This window comes from Budorcas taxicolor, chromosome 14, assembly GCF_023091745.1.
Source record: "Budorcas taxicolor isolate Tak-1 chromosome 14, Takin1.1, whole genome shotgun sequence".
In the NCBI taxonomy this organism is placed as follows: domain Eukaryota; kingdom Metazoa; phylum Chordata; class Mammalia; order Artiodactyla; family Bovidae; genus Budorcas; species Budorcas taxicolor.
This window is the reverse complement of record NC_068923.1, coordinates 29,624,959-29,645,515: the sequence shown is the minus strand read 5'-3', so window position 1 is coordinate 29,645,515 and position 20,557 is coordinate 29,624,959. Positions and strand designations below refer to the sequence as shown.

Below are 20,557 nucleotides of genomic sequence, written 5' to 3'. Positions count from 1 at the left end.
TTCTGGACTCAGCCACCTCTGAATGCAAATCTCTGTTCTGTCACTTGTGAATGAATTTAGCCAGGTTGTTGAATGTCTCAGTTGCTTCAGTTAATAAATGGGTAACAATATTAACCTTAAAGGGATGTTGGGAAGATTAAATATGAAATTAAGCCACTTAGCAGTGCCAGGCACAAATAACCATCCAATGAAGGATGACTATAATAATTAGACCAAAGTGCCCATGTTCTCATGACAGACCCCTTTATGTGGAGTCGCACGTGGCTATGAGACAACCATCTTGGAACAGAGATGCTATTGGTACAGAATTAATCCATTTAAGAGTCAGACCATTAACCTTAATCCTAATGGCACTGTGCCCAGCCTAATTGTATTTGAAGATCAGAGAGAAGACTCAAGTGGGTCAGTTGTCTAGAGGAGCAAGAAAAACCATTTAGACCAGGTAGCAGATCAGTGAATTATACCCTTCGTTACGTTTCATATCGACAAGTCCATTGTTTCCTTGCTGTTGGCCTTGATGTCTGTCCTTGGTGATTATCCATAAACGTAACTGTTTGCATTTTCCAAACATGTTTGAATTTCACAAGTCATATATTTCCAGGACAAAAGCCAAAATGAAATCAACCCAGTCTTTGAAAAAGCAGCTGATGAAGGCATAATCCACATCTTTAATTAACATTGAGGATTTGAAACTGAGTACACAGAGGGAAAATGAATGAATTGCTTAATTTTGTCTTTCTTGTACTTCACCTACTCTCTCTTTACCCAAAACATCCATACCCCTGTGTGACATATTCTTCTAAAGGTTTTATTACGAATGCATAGATTTTTCATCAACTGCAGACTTTATTTGTGCTTAGAAAGCATTCAGTTATTACCCTCAAGGAAAGTTAAGAGGCTGCCCAGGTACTCACTAAGCCAGCATTCAGGGTGATCAATTCAAGCGTCTCGAGGTTGCCGCCCTTAACTTAAGCAGCTTGGCCTGGACACTTGGCTCAAGCTGCCAGTGAAATAAACCAGGACTCTTGAGGGTGTTTCATGCTGGAGTTGTATTTGCAAATCTGGTTTGGGAGAGGTTTTCAACAAAGGTTCCTTCCTCTGCTCCTGCTGCGCTGGGTTGGTTTAGTGCAAGAGGGCGACCAGAAGCTTCTGGAAGTCCCCAGAGGTGTCTGAGCGAACCATGTCAGAGAGAGACTTCTGGTACTTCTCTTGGAATCTGGCTTTTATCCCCTGAAGGTCTACCTATAAGAGAGATGATAGCCAATGGGACGTTTATAGTGTTTCCACCATAAACACAGGCAGCCACTGTTCTGAGCACATTATTCTCACTTGCTCATTTATGCCTCAGAGCAACCCTTGGAGTTGGAGTTACTATTCTTCCTATTTTGTATCTGAGAAAAATAAAGTTCGGTTCAGCTCCCCAAAGGTGGCAGAGTTGTCTGGGTGTCTGTGTGTATGTTCCAGTACAACTTGGTTTATGGACACTAAAACTTGAATTTCATATGACTTTATGTGTTACAAACATATTATTTCTCCTTTGAGGTTTTTTTTACAGTTACTTTAAAATAATCACTTTCTGATAATAGGGCTGTATAAAAATGAATGGTGAGCCTGATTTGACTTGCCGGCCACACTTTGCCGACTCTTAGTATAAAGTTAAAAAAATTGTCAACACAGTTTGAAATGAAGGCTTTTTGTTTTTGTCTCTTATACCCTGATCAGCAAGGATATTAGTGCCAAACAACAAAATTCAAATCATCATCAATTTGTAGGACTTAATTTTGAATCTACAATTGACCCTTGACAATACAGGAATTAGGAACACTGATGCCCGGGCAGTCTAGAATCTGTGTATTGCTATCTCTGCCTCAAAAATGAAAGAATTAATCAACAACTCATGCAAGGGCAGGAAACTTAAACAGTTTGAATAGAATCAGGCCTCAAACTTTAGTTCTTTTGATACTACATATTGGGCTACAAAATCACTGCAGATGGTGACTGCAGCCATGAAATTAAAAGACGTTTACTCCTTGGAAGGAAAGTTATGACCAACCTAGATAGCATATTCAAAAGCAGAGACGTTACTTTGACAACAAAGGTCCATCTAGTCAAGGCTATGGTTTTCCTGTGGTCATGTATGGATGTGAGAGTTGGACTGTGAAGAAAGCTGAGCACCCAAGAGTTGATGCTTTTGAACTGTGGTGTTGGAAAAGACTCTTGAGAGTCCCTTGGACTACAAGGAGATCCAACCAGTCCATTCTGAAGGAGATCAGCCCTGGGATTTCTTTGGAAAGAATGATGCTAAAGCTGAAACTCCAGTACTTTGGCCACTTCATGCGAAGAGTTGACTCATTGGAAAAGACCCTGATGCTGGGAGGGATTGAGGACAGGAGGAGAAGGGGACAACAGAGGATGAGATGGCTGGATGGCATCACCGACTCAGTGGATGTGAGCTTGAGTGAACTCCGGGAGTTGGTGATGGACAGGGAGGCCTGGCGTGTTGCAATTCATGGGGTCGCAAAGAGCTGGACACGATTGAGCAACTGAATTGAACTGAACTGAATGGCAAGGGCTTTCCTGGTGACTCAATGGTAAAGAATCGGCCTGCCAATGCAGGAGACTTGGGTTTGATCCTTGAGTTGGGAAGACCCCCTGGAGAAGGAAATGGCAAGCTACTCCAGTATTCTTGCCTGGGAAAACCCATGGACAGAGGAGCCTGGTGGGCTACAGGCCATGGGGTCACAAAAGAGTTAGACAACACTTAGTGACTAAACAACAAGGAAATACAAACTTTTCCTCACACTTAGTTAATTTAAAGGTCTGTAAAATGAGAACACAGGTACTATTATTTATTGAAAAAAATCTGCATATGAGAGCACCCACACTGTTCAAATCTGTGTTGTTCAAGGATCAATTGAAAAGCTTGAAAAGGTACCACCTAGGTGCTGGAGGTGGAGAAAGGACCTAAGAAACATGAATAAAAAGATTGGTTTGCTCTAAAGACTCTTACAGCCTAGTAAAGGAGATAATAGTTGTGCCATGGAAGATATTATTCCAGATAGAACACAGGAAGTCTCATAAAAGAAGCACAGAGCTCTCTTTTACCAGGAATTCTTTTGGTTTTTGTTTGTTATCATTATTGTTTTCAAATTAGACTATATCTTGCTTTCTAGTATTTGTTCAGTTGCTCAGTTGTGTCCGACTCTTTGTGACCCCAGAGACTGTAGCCTGCTAGGCTCCTCTGTCCATGGAATTCTGCAGGCAAGAATTTTGGAGTGGGCTGCCATTTTCCTCCTCCAGGGGATTCTCCCAACCCAGGGATCAAACCTGAGTCTCTTGCCTCTCCTTCACTGGCAGGCAGATTCTTTATCACGAGTGCCACCCGGGAAGGGCTTTCTAGAGAGACCCACAGACCATTGCCCAGGTTTCTGGTTCTTACTTTCTCCTATCCCAATTAGAGGGCCCAACAGGAGACAGAAAGTGAGAGAAAGAGAGGGTAGAAGAGTGCAGGGCTGTTGGAAGGGGACGCTGTGCAAGAGATCAGGCAGGTGGCACATGTCCCCTGCTTCCTTGACTGGTAGGCTGCTTGGCTGGGGGAGGGAGGTGAGTGCAGGGACAGGATGGGGCTCTCCCGGGCTTTCTAGTATCAGGCAGCTTTGGGGGACTAGGGGATCTGGCCAATATAACTGTCTGGGCCCGAAGCATTCAGAGGGAATGGTCCCCATATGGAGGTGACCCAGGGCCTGTGGTCAGCACTGAGCTAGGACAGAGCATATTGGAATAACCAGTCCACAGTCCAGCATGCTGGAGTGACCGTGGTACCCTGGGGATCACTCGGAGAGCTCCAACCCCTGGGCTCTTTAGCATCCTTGCTGGCCTTTGTCACCAACCTGCTCCTCGGAGTGTCCTAGGATCTGCAGACACTCTGGCTGGGCCTGAGATACTAAGAGACAGAGAGACAGAGAAGGCAGAGACCTGGAGAGATTAAGGAAAGAGAGAGATTCAGAGCAACCAAAACAAAGTGAAGAGGGTGGCAGAGAGACTGGGGGAGGGAGAGAGGAGGAGGAAAGGACAGGGGCTTTGGGAGAGAAAAGGAAATATGAATCAATCATGGAGGAGGAGAAAGAGAGGGAGGAGAAATTCCAGGAATAGAAATAAAAATGAAAGAACGGTCGTGTTGCTAAGTTATGTTTCAAAACAGTGTCAGATGTTAAGTATTATTTGCCAGAAATATGGGGGCCAGAATTTGGGTTGGTATCTCTTCCCCCTCATTTAACACGTTTTTGAGGGAAGATGTCAGTGGTTTTCAAGTTCAAGTTCCACTTCACCCTCCAAGGTCTCTCTGCTGTGGATGAAATGCCGCTTCCCCTCTCTCCTGTAATTCCTCCTCTCTGTGGCCCTGTATTCCGAATCTGAGTCTTAACAGTTGTTTCCAAACTTTTTGGGCTATTTCTCTCCCTGGGCCTTTGTTATGCTCAGGCATTCTCAGAGGGGGGCGATAATGCTCCCAAAAGGGGCAAAATTGGTTCTTAGAGGCTGAAAAAAAGAATCCAAATCTCTTAATGTAAATGTAACTACGTCTATACATGAGGAACATAAACAGATATACAGTGTAAGCTGTGTTAACGTTTCTTGGAGGGGAGTAAAGATTAGGAAAAAATGAGGTCTAAAAAGGCTCCCTCGTGCGGGGATCGCTAATTTTAAAAAGGTTGAGAAACCTTGTCTTGTACTGACATGGTTTTTGTGCAGAATTGTGCTTTGGGGGTGTGTTTAAGGAAATAAAGGCCTAACTCAGGAGTCTGGAAAGGACTTGCTAAGGCTCTGCTGCTGGGTGACCTGTTGCCAAGTGAAAGTGTTAGTCACTCAGTCGTGTCCAACCCTTTGCAACCCCTGGACTGTAGCCCACCAGACTCCTCTGTCCATGGAATTCTCCAGGCAAGAATACTGGAGTGGGTAGGCATTGCCTTCTCCAGGGGATCTTCCTGTCCCAGGGGTTGAACCGGGTTCTCCCACATGGCAAGCAGACTCTTTACCTTTTGAGCCGCCAGGGAAGCTCTTCAAAAGGAGCTGCCCTACCCAGACCAGCCCCTCCAGGTCCCTTCCAGCCACCGCCCCAAGCTCTCCGGAGGCACGGATGGCAGAAATAGAAGCTGCCGACTTCCCTGGTAGTCCAGTGGTCAAGACTCTGCACTTCCACTGCAAGGGGCATGGGTGTGATTCCTGGTCCAGAAACTTAGATCTCACATGCCCCACAGTGCGGGAAAGCAAAGATGGAAAAGGAAAAGACATAGAAGCCACTATGGTTATTGTGTTTTTCTGAAAAGAAACCGACTGGAGCACAGCACAGTGTCCTTCCACAACATCTGGGAAAGCAAGGGCCATCTCTGTAGATACACCCTTTAAAAAAGTGATCTGTTGATGACCTCCGTGGTGGCAAAACAAGAAGGTGGAGCCAAATGCGTCTTACCTCAGCCCGGGTCACAATGATGTCAATGAGGGTGTCCTCGTCGGTGCCCGCCCCCTTCATGGACTTGTACAGACGGTCAGCGAAGTAGCCCTGGAGGTCCCGGGCGCTCCTCACTGGGCAGGACAAAGGGAAAAAGAGCACGAGGCGGTCACGTCTTGTTCAGTAACAGGGAGATGCTGGGGAGGAACAGAGCTGGCTTGCCCTGGGAGCGGATGGAGTCATGACCTTTGAAAGGAGCAGACTTCACACTGTTGATAAAGCATCTGGAAGATTCCCCTGGGGTCAGGACACCCGACTCTTCAAGCAAGTTGCCTTCAGACACATAAGAACCTCTCCTATTCCCTGAAGACCCTGGGGAGGAGGAGGAGCATTGTGGGCACCCTCAGGCTCTCCCTGCAACGTTCACGATTCTCACCAGCAGAATCTCTGATGCCAGAGTCAGGTGTGGAGGGGAAACACAGTGGTGGTTTAGTCTCTAAATCGTGTCCGATGCTTGTGACTCCATGGACTGTAGCCTGCCAGGCTCCTCTGTCCGTGGAATTTTCCAGGCAAGAATACCAGAGAGGGTTGCCACTCCTTTCTCCAGGGGATCTTCCTGACCCAGGGATCAAACCTGGGTCTCCTGCATTGCAGGTGGATTCTTTACCGACTGAGGCACCAGGGAAGCCCCCGAGGGGGAGCACAGACTGGCCTGCAAACTCTCCATAACAAAACCTGGTAATCGTGAAGACTGGCTCAGTTGCACTGTGATCCTCCTGCCTGCCGTGCTAAGCAAACTTCCTTCCCTTCATTTTTCATCACTGGGTTTTAGGTGTGAGCTTCATCTCTGAATCTTTTCCGAAGTCTCCACAACCTTCATCGTGTGCGGCCTGGGATGTGGGCTTGATGAAATGTTTGGTCCTGTCTACACAGCATCTTCCTGTGATGCTGCTAATTGCTCTTTTCGAGCCCTGCCCCAGTCAGAAATGAATGAACTATGAGCTAGTCCACAAATTAACAAAGTGTGGTCTCTCATCAGCACTCAGGGGATGGGGTGCACCTCTGCTCCTGGGGATAAATCTTGGCTTGTCCTCCCTCCTCCCAGGTTCACTGGTGTCTAACACTTTGGGGGAATAAACTCTTTTCTGTTTATGTTGTTGATGTTTTGCCTAGAACAATGAACATTTTTTATGTTAGGGATAAGTAATAAATTCAGCATAAGTGTGGAATGCACATCCTCACCATGTCCTGTAATGAGAACTCTTGTTTGCTAGGTAATTGCCAATGGGATTGATGCTTACAAGCCAGAGGCGGGAACAGAACTGGGGAAGCAGAGTCTAGTTTGGGGGTCTGTCTCCTTATTTTTTAGGTTATGTGGTAGTCACCAGAGAAGCCCAGACCCAGGTGTCTGAATCCACAAGCTGCTGAATTGGTGGTGGTTTGGGGGGTGAACCTGGCAATTTGAGGAGCAACGTATCTGAGACTCACTGTGGCACCCCCCTTCCCAGGCATTCTGAGCTGGTGACCTCACACGATTTTCCTGAGGACCTTCTGCCATGCATTTGTATTAATTGATGTTGAAATAATCATCTGCCTGATGTCAGGCAGATGTGTTCTGAGCCTACACTAGGGGTGACTTCTCCCTTGAATTCCTTCTTCCTGATATTTTGGGGAGAAAATTCTCAACTTTGCTGCTGTATACAGGCTATGCCTGGTGAACAAGCTCTGCTGGTCACAGCTGCAGGAAGGCCCCAAAAGTTTGGATGGGGCTAGGATTTCCCAGATGGCTCAGTTGTAAAGAACCCACCTGCAAAGCAGGAGTCATAGGAGATGCAGGTTCGATCCCTAGATCGGGAAGATTCCCCGGAGGAGTACATGGCAACCCACTCCAGTATTCTTGCCTGGAGAATCCCATGGACAGAGGAGCCTGGTGGGCTATCGTCCATAGGGTCACACAGAGTCAGACATGACTGGAGCGACTTAGCATGCATGCTCACACAGCTCAGGAGGATATGGGAATAAAGCTGTTGGTGGCTGTGGGTGCAGGGCAGCCAGATGCTCTGCTGTGTCCCCTGCTCCTCTGGGCATGCAGAGCAGGGATTCTCAAACTCCAGGGAAAGTAAGACAACCACTTGGGGAGCTTGTAAAGGTGTGGCTTTGGGCTGAATTCCTGCAAGTTCTAAGTGGGTGGCCTGGACTGGGACTCGGAAACTGCATTTTCACATCCCCTTCCCCCAGGTGCTTCTGATACAGGGGGTCGTCAGACTCCAGTTTGAGAACTGCTGTTCCAGAGACTGTGAGCACTGAGAACCATTTGGTCTCATAAACACCTCCTCCTCAATTTTAGCTTCACACTGGCATCTTTACTAGTTAGGTAGGAGCAGGGTGGGGAAATGTCTAGAGAATTTAGTTATGGAATCATGTTCCACTTTCTTCGTGGTTCATTTTCAAGGTCTTTTCTGATCTCTTTTTAATTTACTACCAGGGGAGTCCACCTCACTCCTGCCTTTCACGGTCCCCCAACTGTAGGGCCGGGCCCTTTCCTTCCTCCGTACTCGCTTTGCTCTGATTGCTTTTATCTTTGTGCATTTGTGCTTGTGCGTGCATGCTCAGTCGTGTCTGACTCAGCAACCCCATGGACTGTAGTCGGCCAGGCTCCTCTCTCCATGGGGATTTTCCAGGCAAGAATACTGGAAGGGGTTGCCGTTTCCTTCTCCAGGGGAGTCTTCCTGACCCTGGGACCAAACTCGTATCTCCTGGGTCTCCTGCTTTGCAGGTGGATTCTTTACCTGCTGAGCCATCAGAGAAGCCCATTTTATCTTTACTATAGCTCAGTCCATTGGTTTGTGTGTTTGTCCTGACCTTGACGCTTCTTAAGAAGAGAAAATGGACCTGTTTCCCACTGATTCCCATGCCTGGCACAACCCCTGGCCCAAGCAGGTGCTAAGTAAATGTTACAGACTTGAATGGTTTTATTACCATTAATACTTGATATCAATAAGGATTGATATTAATCTTTTGACTGAATTCTGGTGTTTTCCTAATTCTTTACAACTGCAAGTACAGAAGGGATTTGGAGCCTTGTAAATGGGCCATGAGTAGATCTCTGTTTACTTGAGACAGTCATCCTTAAAGCCCCAAGGACAGTCATCTGTGTGTATCCATCTTGGGACAGGGGCAACATTAAGGATGCTCAGGCCTCTGCACTGGATCACAACAGCCGAGCGGCTAGTTTGAATGCAAAATGTTGATGGATTAAAAAAAATTATCAATTGCTGACATTGCTCCCAAAAGTCCCATAAAAAAAAAAGAAAGAAAGAAAGAAAAAAGGCAAAACAAAAGAGTTTGGCAGCGAGAGGACATTTTTTAAGCTTCCAGGGGCTGCTTTTTTGGTTCTTCCTCTTCTTCTGGGGATATTCTCTCCATTTCTTGTGCCATTTGGGATGCTGCCCTGGCCTCCGCACCACTGGAGTGTGGACAATGGACAATGCCTTCCTTCCAGGACTTGCAAAAGTGAGAAAGGAGCCTGCCAGTCACAGCCCAGTACCCATCTCTCTGCTATTTCCTGCCTCACGGGCAACACCTGGAGAGAAGGGCCTGGCGTTTGCTTGGCATGGCCATAATCTGGTCTCCTCCCCCTTGCTTTCTAAACAGACCTCATTCATTCCAATGTCGAAGGGAACCAAATGGAAAAGGTCACCCTCGAGCCATCAGGCACCTGCGAAAACTTGTCCATGGATCCGAACCTGAGTGCTTTCGAGTGTGTGTCATGTGACCCCTTGCTGCCCTGGGACTAGACAATGGCCTCAGGCTGTTGGTGGTTGCTGCTGGGGACCCACAGTCTTAGTGGGACTGTAGTGGATGCTGTGATGTGTCCCAAATCTTCTGTCTTCAGGACCATGGCACTCAGGCAAAGTGTTACGTGCTGGCTGCTCACAGCTGAGTCACTTTTCAGGAGGGAGGGAGTGACTGGGTCATGCACATTAGGAGTCAAAGGAGGGAGCTGGCTTCCCCAAGGTTGCACATGCCCTGTGGGTTCAGCCAGCCAGCTGCTTGATGAGGGGTGCGAAGGCCTGGGACCCTTGCCTACACTTCAGACATCTCGAGTTCAGGGCTTCCTGGGGACCAGAAAAGCTCCTGTTGCAGCTGCATCAGACCCATTCTCTCCCTTCCCAAGGCTGCTAAGATGTGTTGTGGTTCTCAGACTATTACCTGAAGTCTTCCTGCACACAAACCTCTATCTCCGAGTCTGGTTCCAAGGAGCCTGGCTGAAGTCAGGGGCTCTCCTGGCTTTACTCACCAAGCGTTAAGTAGGCCTTCTGCAGGTCTCCTGATGTTTCTGCCTCGATGGCCTCTTCGATGTCTTTGCCGATGAGCTAGAAAGAGAAAGCCTAGCTGTTAGTCCAGCTTTTGCTCTTGGCCATGGTGCCCTGGAGGCTTGTTCCTCCACAAAAAGATTCATCCAGATTTGGTCATGCAAGGACCAAGGAAACTTTGAAACTCCCACATGGCCTCATCCCTTGCAGGGCTGGGAGTGGTACTCCCTCCATTTGAGTGGGGACTCTTGGGGCCAAGGGAGTCTGACCCCTACTGGACGTGACCGCAGGCAGGACCACCCCCTCGGCCTCAGTTTCCTCTTCTGTAAGAATCAGAAAGTGGAAGAACAATGAGTAAATACCGAAACAACATTCTTTGTATTTCTATAGTACTTGAGTTTCCCATGTGTTTATAAAAATTCTTTCCATTTCCAGTTTTTCAGGAGCCTGTGGTTATAATCATCTCCTCCGTTGTAAACTGAGACGGGGAGCTCAGGCAGCTACAGTCTGGGCGACATAGGTAGAGGCTGTGAAATTCACGGCAAGGACTTGGTCTAATGTTTCTGATACGATGGGGCTACATGGGCTAGAAGCAGGGTGGGGGTTGTGTAGGGGGCCTGACCACGTCAAATGCCAATTTTCTTTCCTCTGGGGAGACTCCGAATGATCTTATATTCACCCCCAGCTCGCCTATCATTCTGCGTAGCATTACACGTTAGGTGTCCTTCCAAATATTTATAGAAGCTGAAGTTTAGAGTAAATTGTGACCACACTTAGCACAAGTACCGCCTGGGCTAAGCTCAGAGCAGGCATATAAAGAGAAAGGAGAAACTTCAGGTTTGGGAAATGCAGTTAAGCATTAGAAATATTGAAACTTCTTCCTTAGAAATTATCTTTTGAGGCTATGACACAACTGTGAGTCTATAAATAACTGGGGCCTTTGAGGACACAGCAGGGGAGTTTATTCTGAAAATCCTGGTAAACAACATTTTCTTTGTGGTGGGAGCACGATGGATGCAGGGGGAGGAGGGTCTGAATTCAGTGAAACCCGTCGCTTGATCTTCTCATCATAGCTGGCCCATCTAGAGGTCCGGTGTGGAATGGACCTAGATAAGATGGGAGTTGGGTTGGGGGCTTTCAGTCCTGTCCCTTTCTTAGCTGTCCTCAGTTGTTTAGGGGTTGGATGTGGGAGCTAGTATTTCAGAAGAAACTGCTCTCCCTTTCAACCATGAACAGGGTTCTTGTTCTGTAGACAGAGGTTGTGTTACAAAAGGAGATTGTATTCACATAGGTCTGTGTTTACTTAAAAAAAAATCCTCACACTAAACCACTTTCTGTTTTTATTGTTAATACTGGGCTAGAACAGTATTTTTAAATTTTCTATAGCATCTCACTCTACATGACAGATAAAAGCAGGAAAGCAGAGCTGTTCTAGGGAGGCAGGAGAAGGCTGACCCCAGCCCTAGACGCCAGGCTCCCCTCCTCTCAGAGTCTCATCGCTGCCCGTCTCCAGGGGGCGCTATTGATGAGCTACAGGGAGATGGCATTGTCCTTTCTTCTCTGCCTGTCTCTTGACCCTATCCCCTCCTGATAGCTCCCAAGTCACCTCCAGAGGCTCCACTGAACACAAATGGAAAACAATCCACTGGCCCAAGGTACTAGGACTCTCCTTTGCAAATGGCATGCTCCCCACTGGAACACTTAATTCTCAGGGAGCTCTTTGAACAAAACCGGGTTTTGTGATCTCGGTACAAAAACACATTGCCAGGGTGGATTCCAGACAAGCCTCAAAGGCTTCTAGTTTACCAGGTAGCATTGTCTGTGGAGAGATTATTAGAAGAATAGGGGAGACATTTCTTTCTTTTAAAACTGATGCCCCTGATTGACCACATGCCCACAGCAGAACCATAGGCACTCTGGTTTTAGTTATAAAAGCTAAAGGGCTAAAGGCTCTGGAATGGGCTTAGAAAAACTTTGTAAGGGGAGGGGAGAAGTGATGAGGGGTGCGGTGGGGAGAAAGTGACCTGGGGCTGAAGGTATGTATAGCTACAATTTATACTGAGCCCTGTTTGGGAACATCAGAACTCTATAAGCCTCTCATGTTTGGTAGACTTGTGGAGAGTAATAACTTTTCACAGTGCGGCACAGTTGGGAAGCTTTGTTGTTTGGGCTGGGATTTCTGACAGTGTCAGCAGTTAAGATTCAAGTTTAGAGGACAAATCAAGGGCAAAGTTTTTGTGCCAAAAATTAAAATTCAACGCTATACCAGCAAAACCTATGTCACATAATAGACTTCAATGATCTGACTCTAGCATCTTAGTGCTTTTAGCCAGAGACCATGAGAAAATTTATGGAGCCAGATTCCCAAGATCATGGTCATGGTGAACCCTCAAAATCAGTGATAAAGATCAAGATGAATAATGTCCCAGCAAGGTTTTTGGAATAGATGAATAGGTATTAATAGCATTTTAAAGCTGGTTTCATGTAAAGAATCCTCAGATCAGTAGATTATCTTATTTTCCATTTGAGTTTCAGCTGTTTTTTGTTGCTGTTTGTTCACACAGGGAGACTCCTACCAACTGCTAATGTTAGCTGAGCACCCACTGCATGCCAGGCACTAAATGCTTTAAATCTGTTATTCATTTAATCCTTACTAACTCTGTGAAGCAGGTACATTATTATCCCTGTTTTGCAGTTGGGGAGATTGAGGCACAGAACCCTTAGTAATTTGCCCAGGGTCATACAGCCTAGAGCAGACTTCTTAAACTTCCACATGCATCAGGATCTAGAGGACTGATTAAAACACAGATTGTAGGACCCCAACCTCAGGGAATCTGATTCAGTTGATCCAGGGTGGGGATTAAGAATTCTTGTTTTAAGAATGTTCTCAAGTGATACTGATTCTGCTGATTCAGGATTAATTTTAAGAACAATTGGCTTAGGGAGTATCCTTAGGTTGTCAGTAACTCATGTGTACACACATGCACACACACACATGTATGTGTGTTTCTACAGTGATGCCCAATGACAACCACCCCAGAAACTCCATCCACGGCCCCTGCCTAATGGGAAGAGGTTCTAGGTCATAGAGAAGGCTTCCAGCTCAGTCTACTCAGCTCCAGGCCCAAAGGCCAGGGGAGTTCAGGGTGAGCTGCCTTTGATCAGGACTCTGGGCACGATTTGAAAGCAGAGGGCCCTAAAGGCTTATATACAGCAATGATAAAATTCCAAAGCTTTCTTGTCTTTTCATCTGCTGGCAACACGTCGGAAACGCTATTCTGAGTGAGGAGCGGCCAGCTCTAGCCGAGGTAGGGGCTCAGGCTGGGGAATCTTGGAGCTCTCATCCACTTTCTGCTACTGACTTGCTGTGTGGTCCTGATAAGTAACAGATGGCTCCTTACTCATAACACACTTCCCTTGTCCAGCAGTTGTGGGTAACAACGGCTGTTCAGCCTACATTCGAGTTACAGTATTGTTATGAAATTGAAATGAGACACAGGGTACAGATGTGCTTTGAATAGTTAAAAGCACTCCACAAATAAAAAATACTAGACAAAAGAATATCTGATAGTCCACAAAAGCCTTCCTGAAATCAAAGACTGATTTTCAGGGAAGGACTAACTACTAAGTGTCTTGAAATAGCTAACTCACCTTGTTGGCTTAAAATGATCATCAGATTAAAAAATAATTGTATAAAAGCAATTTATACACACCTTTTCAGGAATGTATCTCTGAGGTGTTATTGCATCTGTCTCAGGCACTGTTTAGCCAATTGTCAATTGGAATGAAAATAAGGGCAAACATTTGTATGCTTACTACAAGCCAGATACTGTCCTGAGCCTTTTATATTCATCTTATTTAACTCTTAAAATAATCCCTTGAGGTTGGGAAGATGATGTTCAGGGTCTTTTTTTACAAATGAAGATGGAGACATCTGGTCACTTGTTACAGTAAAGCCAGGATTTGAACCTGGGCCCTCTGACTCCAGGGCTTTGCTCCTAAACTTGACCTGTTGTCCTAGCCTCTGCTGCAAAGTGGGGTTTCCCAGCCTCAGCACTGCACTGGGGCCGAATGGTTGCCTGTTGTGGGGAGCTGTCCTGTTCATCGTGAGATGTTTAACAGCATCCCTGGTCTTGACCCTCCAGATGCCAATAGCACTGCTCCCCCCAACACATCTGGTTGTGACATATTTCCAGGCATGATCAAATAATCCCTTGTGTGCGTGTGTGTGTGTGTGTTCAGTCATGTCCAACTCTCTGTGACCCTACGGACTGTAGTCCACCAGGCTCCTCAGTCCATGAGATTCTCCAGGCAAGAATATTGGAGTGGGTTGCTGTGCCCTCCTCCAGGGAATCTTCCCAACCCCGGGATCAAACCCGAGTCTCTTGCATCTCCTGCATTGGCAGGAGGATTCCTTACCACCGCGCCATCTGGGAAGCCCCAGATATCCCTAAGGGTGTGCAAGATCATCCGTGATTGAGAACTGCTATTGTAAAAGACACCCGCCGCCCCTGCTCCCACCGCTCAGTTCCATATCCCAGATCTCAGCTTCTTTTGGAGATAACTTGGGACTGTTCCTGTGTGAACTCCTTGCCTTAGTGCTGGGTCACTTACAGTTTGGTAGGCTTCAAAGGTGGCTCGTAACTGCTTGTGGCTTCTCTTGGCCAGGAGTTCATTGAAGGCAAGCTCGTCCGTGCCCCAGCGGCCTTCCCCTGCCTAGAGAACCAAGTGCAAACATTTTGAAAATGACTTTTGCAAAAAGACCAAATATACACAGCTGTCACCAGGCCTCACTTAAAGGAAACAATAAAACATGAGCCGAAGAGAAGCCAAATGGATTGACCTAGCGCTTTCAATTTCTAACCCACAAGTATACCTCACTTATCTATTTATATTATTTATATGTTCCTTTATTTCAGAATGGATCTGAGGTGGTTAACACGAGAGTAAAATAATAGAATAAGCAATTCTTTTAGGTTCATGAAGACAGTATAGATGAAAAATACTTTCAAGATCATACTTATTTCCCAAGTAATTCCGATTCACATAAAAGAAAGACATAATTGTTGAAAATCGTGTTAAATAACAGAGAACCATTTGCAGAGACTGGCACACCCGCATACTTACATCATACAGCTCTTTGGCATCCTGCCCAGCTAGATCTTTGTCCACATTATCTCCTTCATCACGATTAGCCTAGAAAAATCAGCACGTTGTTATTAACTTGAGTTCCTGCTTGAGCAAAGAAAACAAAAAAGGGAAAGTCCTTGAAAAGCAGTGATTTCAGAGCAGTGGCCTGAAAATTAGACTCAGCCTGGCAAAGGGGCAGCACTGCTCTTTGCTGCCATCTTTTGGGCACAACTGATAAACAGAGTAGCTTCTGTGACAAAACATTTTTCCTTTTTTTTTTTTTGTAGAATCCAAGGTCACTCACAAACCCCTCTGACCTCTAAGAAACCTCATGATGTCCCCTAGAATGAGTCTGTTGGGAAGGTATCTCTTTCCTTCCAAAATATCAAGTTGCACCTCTCAGGGTCCCTGTCCTGAAGAACCCTGGATGTTGGTCATGGAAGGTCTTGGAGGTCTCACTTAAGCCCTTTAGTGGCAGGTGGAATTCTAAGGTGACCCTGACGGCCCACACTAATCTCCTCCCTTTGAGTGTGGACAAGACCTGTAGACATGGTGAGGTGTCACCCCTGTGATCGTGTTATGTTTATGTGGCAACAGGGATGTTTGCAGATGTAATTAAGGTCCCTAATCAGTTACCCTGGGTAGGTCTGACCCAATCAGGTGAGCTCTGAGAGGTCAGAGATGGAAGAAGTCAGAGAGATGAGCTCACCCTGGTCTGGAAGAAACCATATAGCCATGCTCTGAACTCTCTCTGGAGCCACATGACAGGGGACTGTGGGTAGCCTCTAGGAACTGAGGGTCTTTTTAGTTGACAGCTAGCAATAAAACAGGAGCATCAGTCATACAGCCCCAGAGAGCTGAAATCTGCCAACAGCCAGTGAGCTTAGGAGAGGACCCCAGGCCTCACAGGAGATGGCAGCCCTGGATTCCAGTCTATAGAGACCCTGAGCCAAGGGCTCAACTAACCTGTAACAGGAGCCCCGGCCCGTGGAAACTGCTGGATCGTAGATGTGTGTTGTTGCTAAGTCTGCAGCAGTTTGCTACGTAGCAGGAGACCATTCGTATAGTCTTCCTGCTATAGCTCAGGCTTACTCTATCTATGTGTTCTCTGCTGTCAGTCTATCCACATGGAAAGTAATCAGAGGAAACACACAAAGCTCAGAAAGACTGGTGTGTCAATGAGAGGGCAGATGCCATCTGGCTGGAGGCCCAGGGGCTGCGTCCTCGCAGGGCCAGTTCTGAAAACCCTGCTTTCCTGGCCAAGAGGTTCCTACAGGCCTAGACTTAGGGTGAATCCTGGAAGTTAGTTGTATCATGAAAAGGACCCTATTTGGGGTCAGATGAGTTGGCTCTTGCTCCCGGCCTGTATGTTACTGTGTATACCCCTAGAGGTTCCTCACTGGCAAAGTGAGATGGCAATGCTTAATGAAATGACTCACTAACAGAAAGGGATTGTAGACTGCAAATAACAAGGCAGATTGTTACAAGGGGGGAAATCTCCAATGAATAATTTCAGAAGAGCTAGATGGACGGAAGACAGGTTGGTGGTTCCTCAGTAGCAATTTAATAAGAGAAGGAATATTATCTACACTGCCTTTTACAGCATGGTTGCACGTTGCCAAGGGCTGTTTCTCAGGATCATGAAGCAGGTGAGGCCTCTTCACTCTTACCTGTAGCAGGGAGACCAGAATTCTTTTTAGGCTTCCACTTATATCCCCTTTGACATCTGATTCAAGGCTCTTGTCAAACACTTTAGCGGAAGAAGAAAGGAGGAGAGGAAGCAGATTTAGTTTCCCAGAGGTAGTTTGCAAGAAGCATTCTTTAGTATCTGAAGTCAGAACAAAAGGTCACTTACACCTTTGGTAGGCCTCTTTAATGGCAATGATTTCCTAGGAAAGATAATAAAAAAAAAATCAATACTTCAAGGCGGGGTTTATTGATAAGATAGGCAGAGCCTGTTTCTGGACACAGGATGCCTTCATGACTTCCTCCAAAGGGGGCAGTCCCTGCAGCTCAAGGTCCAAACCTAGAGCAAGTCAGCAAGTCCCTGGCTGTGTGGAGATAAGGGGTTTCCCTGGTGCTTCAGGGGGTAAAGAATCTGCCTGCAATGTGGGAGAGTTCAATCTCTAGGTGGGAAGATCCCCTGGAGAAGGGAATGGCTAGCCACTGTAGTATCCTTGCCTGGGAAATCCCACAGACAGAGGAGCTGTTGGGTCACAGTCTATGGGGTCACAAAGAGCTGGACACGACTGAGTGACTAACACACACACAGACACACACACACATTCTTAGTTAAAAGTGAAAGCATTACAGCTAAGCTGATTTATTTTTTAAAGATTCCTCGATGTGGATCATTTTTAACGTCATTATTGAATTTGTTACAATACTTTTTCTGTTTTCTGTTTTGGTTTCTTGGCCATGAAGATCTTAGCCCCCTACCCAGGGATCAAACCCACACACCCTACACTGGAAGGCAGTCTTAACCACTGGACCACCAGCGAAGTCCCTAAGCTAACATAGTCATTCACTGCCTTCTTGCTCCATCTCACTCCCCATCCTCCCCACAAGGGAGCCAGTTTTAGAAACTCTGCGCACATTTTCCCTTTGCATTTGTACGTATATGTCTGTGCTACTGAAAATATATAGAATTGTTTTGTGTATGTGTTTAAAAACTGGAATACTGTATATATTTGTTCAACTTATTTTTTTCACTCAGTAATAGGTCTTTAAGGTCCTGCTATGCTTATGTACTATTAGTCACCTAGCATTTTTTTTAATGGAAACAAAATGTTCCATCCTACAGTAAGCCCCAGTTTATTTAGCCAGCCTCTGACTGATGAACATTTAGGCTGTTTCCAATTTTTCTCTACTTCAAACAAGGCTGCACTCAGTCAACAATTTTGCTATGTGCTGCAATGCAAGTCTCTCTCTAGGGTGTGTGCTGGGAAGGACTGCCTTACAGGCACATGCCACCCTGATAAAATGAGTGTCGTAATAAAGTGAACTACATGAATCTTTTGGTTTCCCAGTACATACAAAAGTTACATTGATGTATATGTACGGTTGAGTCCCTCTGCTGTCCACCTGAAACTATCACAACATTGTTGATCAGCTATAATCCAATATAAAATAAAAGGTTAAAAAAATAAAAAGAAAGAAGTTATACTGACACTCTACTGTGGTCTGTGAAGTGTGCAATAGTGTCTAAAAAAATAATGTACATACCTTAATTTAAAAATACTTTATTCCTAAAAAATGCTAGCCATCATCTGAACCTTCAGTGAATCATCATCTTTCTTCCAGGGGAGGGTTTAAAATATTATGAGAATTGCCAAAATAGGACACAGAGACAAGAAGTGAGCAAACACTGCTGGAAAAATTATGCTGATAGACTTGCTCCAAGAAGCATTGCTGCACACACTCAGTTTGTAAAAATGCAATAAAGTGAAGTGCATAAAGCCATGTATGGCTATATGTTTCACTGGCTCGTCCCGAGGGGGCCGCTTGGGAGCTGCCTCAGTCTATACTTGACCCAGCAGCATATAAGAGCCAGTGTCTCCCCACAGTGTCTCCCACAAACTGTTTAAAATGAAGGTCATGAGGCAGCAATGGGGAGAAGCGAGTGGGGCTGATGGAAGGTGAGGAGCCAGGCCCGTGTTGCTGCGGTGGGCGGGAAGGGGGTAGGAGGAGGTGGGGGCTGAACACCTGTGACTCTGCAGCCCCCTCCCCTTTCTCCTTCCAACCCACTACCAGGATCTGCCTGAACCTGTTGCCTGCTCCCTCCCTGCTTTTCTCCTTTTTGCTGTCAGATCTATTTGATTGGGAAAAAAAAAAGTCTTGCTCATTGTTCAAGACCAGGACCCAAAAGAAACTAGGTTGAGAGTGAGCCACATGGGGACAAATGTGATTAGAAAAAGAATGACCAAATTAACCTTCTGGCCAAGGGAGGCTGCCCAGATACTGGCTGCCGGGTCACTGGCACTTTGGTGCTTCTGGAAAAGATGGGGATGCTGAGTAAGGAGAGTTGTGTGGTTATTGGACAGAACCAATGCCATCCACCTGTGCTAAGGCTCCTCTAAACCACTATCCTAACCCCAAATAGAGGGGTTTTATTATCTGTGGGAAGAAGAGGAGTCCAGGGATGTTCAGGTAAAGGGTTTGCTCCTGTAGCCTGGACCCCGGTGGTGCCTCGGATAATGGGCTGGACAGCACAGGCTGAGCAGAAGGAACAAGCCTGGGTTATCGACATTTGAGGCCTAAGTATTAATAGCCCAGCAGCATCAGAGCGCCAGGGTGGTTTTCCTCGCCGTCTGCTCCAGGTGCTGCTTCTGTTTCCTCCCTGGAGGAATCAAAAATGTTGGGTTTTCTTGGCACTTTCCTTGCTGGACCTCCCCACTCTACATGATGGATGTTGCAGAAGAAGAGGACGTTTCCAGAGAATGACCTGGGGACCCTCTTTACTCTTGATGAAGTCCATGGTCCCTGGGCTTCCCTGCTGGCTCAGATGGGAAAGAATCTGCCTGCAATGCAGGAGAGTTGGGTTTGATCCCTGGGTCAGGAAGATCCCTTGGAGAAGGGAATGGCAACCCACTCCACTATTCTTGCCTGGAGAATTCCATGGACAGAGGAGCCTGGCAGGCTACAGTCCATGGGGTCGCAAACAGCTGGACATGACTGAGCAGCTAACACACACACATGGCCCCTATGGGTTCTGGAACCAAATGTGAATGGGCCTTCACAAATGTCCTTTTTAGCTCCTGACATGATGGCATGTACCCAAGGGACAAGGGGAGAGGGCTGCTAACAGAAGGACATGGAAACCTCTGGGGAGGTGGTGGCAGCCCCAGATGTTTCCTGGGATCCCCTTGGCATTCCCACCCTCCTGCCTCATTCCTTTGCTCCCTGCATCCACACTTGGATTGCTAATTGCAGTATTGGTGCTAGGAGACCTGCAAAATCAGGCTGGGCAGGTAAAGTAGGACTCGTATCCCACATATGAAACTGCATCTCTGTGGAAAAATAAAGCTGGGTTGACACAGCTCTTCTGGAAGGCTCTATCCTGTCAAGCCAGGGGCAGTAACACCAAAACCGACCATCAGAATATTGGAAGAGGCGTCTCTCCAATGTGAACCAAGCGGGCAAATTGCTTGCCCAGACACTTGCTCACCACAGGGTGGAGGGCTAGGAGGACTTTCCCTTCTGGCTGCTGTAACCCTCTCTGACGGGCATGTGGACGCTCCCTCAGGGGCTCGACTGGGACTCACCTTATTGGTTCTTGTGCACAGGACCTCGATGAGTACTGCCTCACTCGTGCCCAGGCCCTTCATGGCCTTCTGCAGCTGCCGGGCAGCATACTCATCGGGGCGATCCAGAAGGGCCAAGGCTGTCTTCTCAAAGTTTCCACTCAGCTCACTCTTGAGCACCTCCTCCAGGTCCTGTGGGAAGATGGCAGGAGTCCTGACTGAGAAGGGCCTGAGGGCAGGGGGACAGGTGTCTGCTTTCCGCGCGGCACGGCCCCAGGGGATACTGGACACTTGCTGTGGATGCCCAGGGCACGCCCTAGACAGGAGCTCTACAGGGGTGAGTGACCTTCTCTGGAGGACCATGGTCACCCGACTGCCCATCCATCTGCTGGGGACACTGAAGATGAGTCACAATGACAACA

The 20,557-nt window shown here is 46.8% G+C and overlaps 1 protein-coding gene across 1 annotated transcript in view; it reads right to left on the bottom strand.

The window, feature by feature from the left end:
• Positions 1-896: 896 nt before the first annotated feature.
• Positions 897-20,557, bottom strand: part of ANXA13 (annexin A13) — a 57,501-nt gene continuing 37,840 nt past the window's right edge. Inside the window, exons 5-12 of the mRNA XM_052651886.1 lie at positions 20,157-20,327; positions 16,748-16,781; positions 16,563-16,642; positions 14,890-14,958; positions 14,377-14,478; positions 9,747-9,822; positions 5,468-5,580; positions 897-1,242 (exon numbers count right to left, since the gene is read on the bottom strand). Coding sequence (XP_052507846.1) covers positions 1,123-1,242; positions 5,468-5,580; positions 9,747-9,822; positions 14,377-14,478; positions 14,890-14,958; positions 16,563-16,642; positions 16,748-16,781; positions 20,157-20,327 — 765 coding nt within the window. The 3' untranslated portion in view covers positions 897-1,122. The remainder of the gene's footprint in view (positions 1,243-5,467; positions 5,581-9,746; positions 9,823-14,376; positions 14,479-14,889; positions 14,959-16,562; positions 16,643-16,747; positions 16,782-20,156; positions 20,328-20,557) is intronic.